This window comes from Ailuropoda melanoleuca, unplaced genomic scaffold, assembly GCF_002007445.2.
Source record: "Ailuropoda melanoleuca isolate Jingjing unplaced genomic scaffold, ASM200744v2 unplaced-scaffold2118, whole genome shotgun sequence".
Classification (NCBI taxonomy): domain Eukaryota; kingdom Metazoa; phylum Chordata; class Mammalia; order Carnivora; family Ursidae; genus Ailuropoda; species Ailuropoda melanoleuca.
The window spans coordinates 1-5483 of record NW_023190704.1 but is presented as its reverse complement, the minus strand read 5'-3'; the positions used below and the strand labels follow the sequence as shown (position 1 = coordinate 5483).

The following is a 5483-nucleotide window of genomic DNA, read 5'->3' as shown; positions in this document are numbered from 1 at the left end:
GGCCGTGTGTGTGTGTGTGTGTGTGTGTGTGTGTGTGTGTGTGTGTGTGTATAGCAGAGGCCTGGCATCAGGCCAAAGGTTCAAGCATCACAGAGAAGAGAGAAACTGATACCAACTTGGAAAGAAAATGGAGCAGAATTGGAGGAGTGGCAAGTGGGGAAAGTCTGAGAAGACAGTGAGAGTGTCCCTCATGGGGGAGGTCACAGGCAGAGGTCCAAGTGCAGGGAAGTACTGTTGAATGGAGCTCAGAGAACTCTCATTAGCGAGGGCAGAATGCGCAGTGTCAGTATACAGACTGTATCAAAAACCTGCAGGCACCTGCCGGCTGGACTGAGTGAGCTGAAAGTGTTGGAACTACTGAGCCCCACAAAGGCTAGTATCCAGAACAGCTCAAAGGTCAGAGTCGTGAGACATTTGCCTGGAGTGTTCTGGCATCACTGGCAAACATCTTCCTTCCCCAACAGACTGGTTGCTGTGTACTGAGCCCCAGTGGGAGACCAGGCCTGTTCAAGGAAAGCACAGAAGGTTCTTCACCCATGAGCTGGGGGCCATTTAATGAGATCTAACCCATCATCCACACAGTGTAGAAAGGATTGAGCTGTGATGACCAGTGTCTATCCTACCCATTTGCTTGGAAGGCTTTTTCCTCATGTGGCTCAGTTGGCCTTTAACTCTGATCCCACCTGAGTCTTCCATGTTGGTAACAGACAATTATTACACCCAGGAAGGGAGGCCTGAGCAGGGTGGGGGATTCCCCCAAACATCTCATTGTGCTAGGGAGTACTTGAGCAGCCCTGCTGTAATCTTTGATGACTGCAAGCCTGTTGGGTTCTGCCTCTAATGTGGCTATCACTCCTTGTCTCCTCTGGGCTTTTGGGAAAAGTCACCCTAAGAACGGAGAGCAGTAGCACTGCCTTTCCATTCACTATGCAGTGTGCATGGACACTGCACGCCGAAGCCTCTCGTGTCAGAAAATTCTTGGTCTTTCTTCTCCCAGGTCTCCTGGAAGGGCCCAGGGGAACATATATAGTCCACCCACAGGTTTTGGTAAACTGCTTTTGTACTATACAAAATGTTTTAGGAAATGGCTTCTAACATAAGATCAAAAGCCACATAAAAATCTGAATATCTTGTTCTTCCCAGAAAGCCAAGAGATCTTGGAAACCCATATTAACTCCACCATGTTGTCTCCCCACCATTAAAAAGGACAGATTTCTTTGGTTGCTACCAGAAATGGAGTAACGAACGCCATGGCTATGTGATTCTCTAAGAACTCTGGCTACTCACATAAACCATTCTCTAGACCATGAGCTCTATCGTCTTGATGATGAGGTTCTTGTGTGGTGATAGCCATGAGGTTCTTGTGTGGTGATAGCCATGAGGCAAACAGCTCAGGGAGAATACAGGACTTCATAAAACATTCATCTGGATTTACATTATGGGTGATATACAGGTCTGCAGGTCTTGAGAAGTTCTTCACTCTTACCTCACTTGGCCATAGTCATCTGGAAGGTTTTTTTTTTCTTTATAAAGATTTTATAAGTAATCTCTACGTCCAACATGGGGCTCAAACAACCCTGAGATCAAGAGTTGCATGCTCTACCAGCTGAGCCAGCCAGGCACCCCAATCTGGAAGTTTTTGATATAACTTTAGAACACCCAAGTTCCCTCTAGTTTAGCAGTCTGCTCCAAACCCAGTGTTTCTGTACTAACAATGGCTCCCAAATCACCCCTGTAGATCTCAGATTAAGTTATACTTGCCCCATCCTTTGTGGGGCTCAGTAGTTCCAACACTTATACAGCTGATGGAGAACTGTGGTGCTCCTTTGTCCCCAGTGGCAGTGCTGTAATTTACTAGTCTCCCCAACTCCCTATTCACATCCATTGTTTTTCTATCCACATACAGTATCCACTGGGCCTCTACTGGTCTCCTAGGGTCTTATCTCTTTATTAGGAACCAGAATACAGCTTCTCCTCAGTTGGGGAAACCAGACATCTCTCTAGGAACTAGGGACCTGCCTCCTAATCTAAAAGACCATTCTAATGTTGCAGACTAGCATCCTCCTTCTTCAGGAGCTCTCGGCCTTCAGGTAACTCTGAAACATATGCCAGTATGTTCACTTTATGAGCCGTTCAGTTTTTCCCAGTCCTTCAGATGCACTGTAAAGTAAGCCATAATAGAACACAGAGCAACTTCCTATGTTCTTTCTACACCCTGAGGCAGATGTTGTTGGGTGCCCTGTCTCAGCCATCCCTCACTCTACCCACTTTTTTTTCAATCTACCCCATCAAAACCCCCAAGATTAAAGGTGATGTGAGGGGTGCCTGGGTGGCTCAGTTGGTTAAGCATCTGCCTTCAGCTCAGGTCATGATCCCAGGGTCCTGAAATCCAGCCCCACATTAGGCTCTCTGCTCAGCGGAGAGCCTGCTTCTCCCTCCTCCTCTGCCTGCCACACCCCCTGCTTGTGTACTCTCTCTGTGTCAAGTAAATAAATAAAATCTAAAAATAAATAAATAAAAATAAAGGTAACTTGATGGGGGCACCTGGGTAGCTCACTTAGTTAAGCATCTGACTGTTGATTTCGGCTCATGTCATGATCTCAGGGTTGTGATTTTGAGCCCTGGATCTGCTTAGAATTCTCTCTCCTCCTCTGCTCTCTCTTAAAAAAATTAAAAAAAAGGCGTGATTACTAAGGTCTTTATTATCATGCAGAACAGAAAAGACTAAGATAAGCGGTTCCAGGGAAGGGTGACGTGTAGACTCAATGGACACATAACTGGGGTTACATGCAGACATGACAACATCCATGAGGAATGTGCATCTTTCTGAGAAGCCCAAACTGGACATCCCTTGAGGCCCCTCGACCAGCATGGGGTAAGTTCACTTCCTAACTCTTCCAGAAGCAATGGGAATGAAGCCATTCTAGTGGGCCCAGGACATTCTTGTTTCCCTCCAGGAAAGGGGAAGGGAGGCACAGGGAGCTGTTTTCTCCCTGCATATGTAGATGACTGCTGCAAATATTTGGATCGGGGCAGGCTGGAAAGCAGTTTATGCTCCAAAGGGGAGAGAGCTCAGCCCTGGGCTGCTCAGAAAGGGCAGAGTACCTTCTGAAGCCTTCTCCACACTAGTGGTACATGCAGGTAACTTCTTTGTCGGTATTCTGCTGCATGAAGTTTGACTTGGCTGAAGATCTTCTCAGAAGGACCATCTCCATAAGGCTCCATTCAGTTATGAATCCTTTTATGCTGAGCAAGATTGCAGAGGCGGCTGAAGATTTTCCCACAGTGGCCACACTCATAAGTTCTTTCTCTGGTATGAACTATCTGGTGTCGAACAAGTGTAGATCTTTCACTAAAGGCTTTCCCACATTGGCTGCACTCATAGGGCCTTTCTTGCGTGTGAACTCTCTGGTGACGAACCAGGTAAGAGTTATTGCTGAAGGCTCTCCCACATTCACTGCATTCATAAGGCCTTTCTCCAGTGTGAACTCTCCAGTGATAAATGAGGCTGGACTTTCGGCTAAAGAATTTCCCACATTTGCTGCACTCATAAGGCCTTTCTCCAGTGTGAACTTTCTGATGTTTAATAAGAATGGAGTTCTGGCTAAAGAATTTCCCGCATTCACTACACTCATAAGGCCTTTCTCTTGTGTGAACTCTCCAGTGCTCAATGAGAGTGGAACTGTGAGCAAAGGCTTTCCCACATTCACTGCACTCATAAGGCCTTTCCCCAGTGTGAATTCTCCAGTGCTGAATCAGGCTGGAGCTGCGGCTGAAGGCCTTTCTACATTCACTGCATTCATAAGGCCTTTGCCCCGTATGCACTTTCTGGTGCTGAATGAGGGTAGAGCTATTGCTGAAGGCTTTCCCACATTCGGTGCACTCAAAAGGCCGTTCTCCAGTATGAACTTTCTGATGTCGAAGGAGGTGGGAGCTTTGGCTGAAGTCTCTTCCACATTCACTGCACTCAAAAGGCCGTTCTCCAGTATGAACTTTCTGGTGCTGAGCAAGGTTGGAGTTATTGTTAAAAGCTCTTCCACACTCACTGCACTCATAAGGCCTTTCTCCAGTGTGAACTCTCCAGTGCTGAATGAGGGCAGAGCTGCGGCTGAAGGCTTTACCACACTGATTGCACTCATAAGGTCTCACTTGAGTGTGAACTTTCTGGTGTCGAAGGAAATTGGAGCTTTGGCTGAAGGCTCTTCCACATTTGCTGCACTCAAAAGGCCTTTCTCCAGTGTGAACTTTCTCATGCCGAGTGAGATGTGACCTTTTATTAAAGGCTTTCCCACATTCACTGCACTCATAAGGCCTTTCTCCTGTGTGAATTCTCTGGTGATGAACAAGTGTGAGTTTGCGGTTGAAGGTTTTCCCACAATCACTGCACTCATAATGTTTTACTCTGGTGTGAAATTTCTGGTGCTTCCTCAGTTTAGAAGGGTGACTGAAGGTCTTCCCACATGCTTTACACACGTGACATGTTTCTCGATCATGATATTTTTGGTGATTAACAAGGGTTGATTTCTCCTCTAAGGAATTTCCAACTGTTGGGCATCTAAATGGTGTCTCTTTAGAGTGAGTTCTCAGGTGGTTGAGGAGGGTGGAGGTCTTCTGAAAGGCTTTTCCACAGTTGCTGCACTTAAAGAGTTTCTGTGTAGTATGGACTTCTGGGAGCTGCTCAAGATTAGAGCTGTGTGAAAAGGTCTCCCTGCAATCTGTGGTCCTTTGTGGCTTCCTGCTACTGTCAATGGCTGAGTGCTGGAAGAAGTCATGGGTGTCCAAGGCATCCCTACCACCTTCCTCACAAGTGAAGGGCTTCTCTGATAGGTGGACTGTAAGATTTTCCACAAATGAGTCCTTGTCCTTGTCCCATCTGAAGGGCTTTTCTCCACTGAGCTCCTTCTGGTGCTGGTGAAGGTTTGCACTGAACCAAAATTCTCTTCCACATGTTCCACATGTGTAGAGGGTCTCCTCAGGATATGTTCCTTGATGTTCATCCAGGTGCAAAATGTCTTTCAAGAATGGGCCACACATATCACAGGTGTCAGCCTTCTGGGTGGAAGGATTTGCACTGGGGATCCTGACCTGTGACATCCCTTCTACAGAAGTATTCTGCTTGGAATGGGCCCCCTCATCTTCCACTCTATGCCAACAACCTGAAAGCAGAAAAGTGTGACTGACATATACAGGAGTGGGTCCAAGGGATGGGACAGGCCAAGGGCCCAGAATAAGAGTGAAGAGCCTACTGTGCAGGACAGGGCCTAGACAAGCTACAGAACAAAGAAGGCCTTACTAGAGGCAAGGACAAAGAGGAGGACAAATCCACACACAAATGGCCAATAAGCACATGAAAAGTTGCTCAACATCAATAGTCATTAAAGAAACACAAATCAAAACTACAGTGAGATACCACTTCACACCCACTAAGGTATCTATGGGAAAACAGACAATAATAAGTTTTGATAAGGAAGTAGAAAACTTGG

The 5483-nt window shown here is 46.6% G+C and overlaps 1 protein-coding gene across 1 annotated transcript; it reads right to left on the bottom strand.

Annotated features, from left to right (window-relative positions):
- Positions 1–2683: 2683 nt before the first annotated feature.
- Positions 2684–5477, bottom strand: LOC117797984 (zinc finger protein 132-like). Its single transcript, XM_034650411.1, has one exon. It carries the CDS (start codon positions 5092–5094, stop codon positions 3226–3228), a length of 1869 nt encoding a protein of 622 aa, XP_034506302.1. The 5' UTR covers positions 5095–5477; the 3' UTR covers positions 2684–3225.
- Between the last annotated feature and the right edge of the window lie 6 nt (positions 5478–5483).

Excerpts from the sequence above, each read along its gene's own strand:
- LOC117797984 (XM_034650411.1), bottom strand. The coding sequence starts at position 5,094 with ATGTCACAGGTCAGGATCCCCAGTGCAAATCCTTCCACCCAGAAGGCT.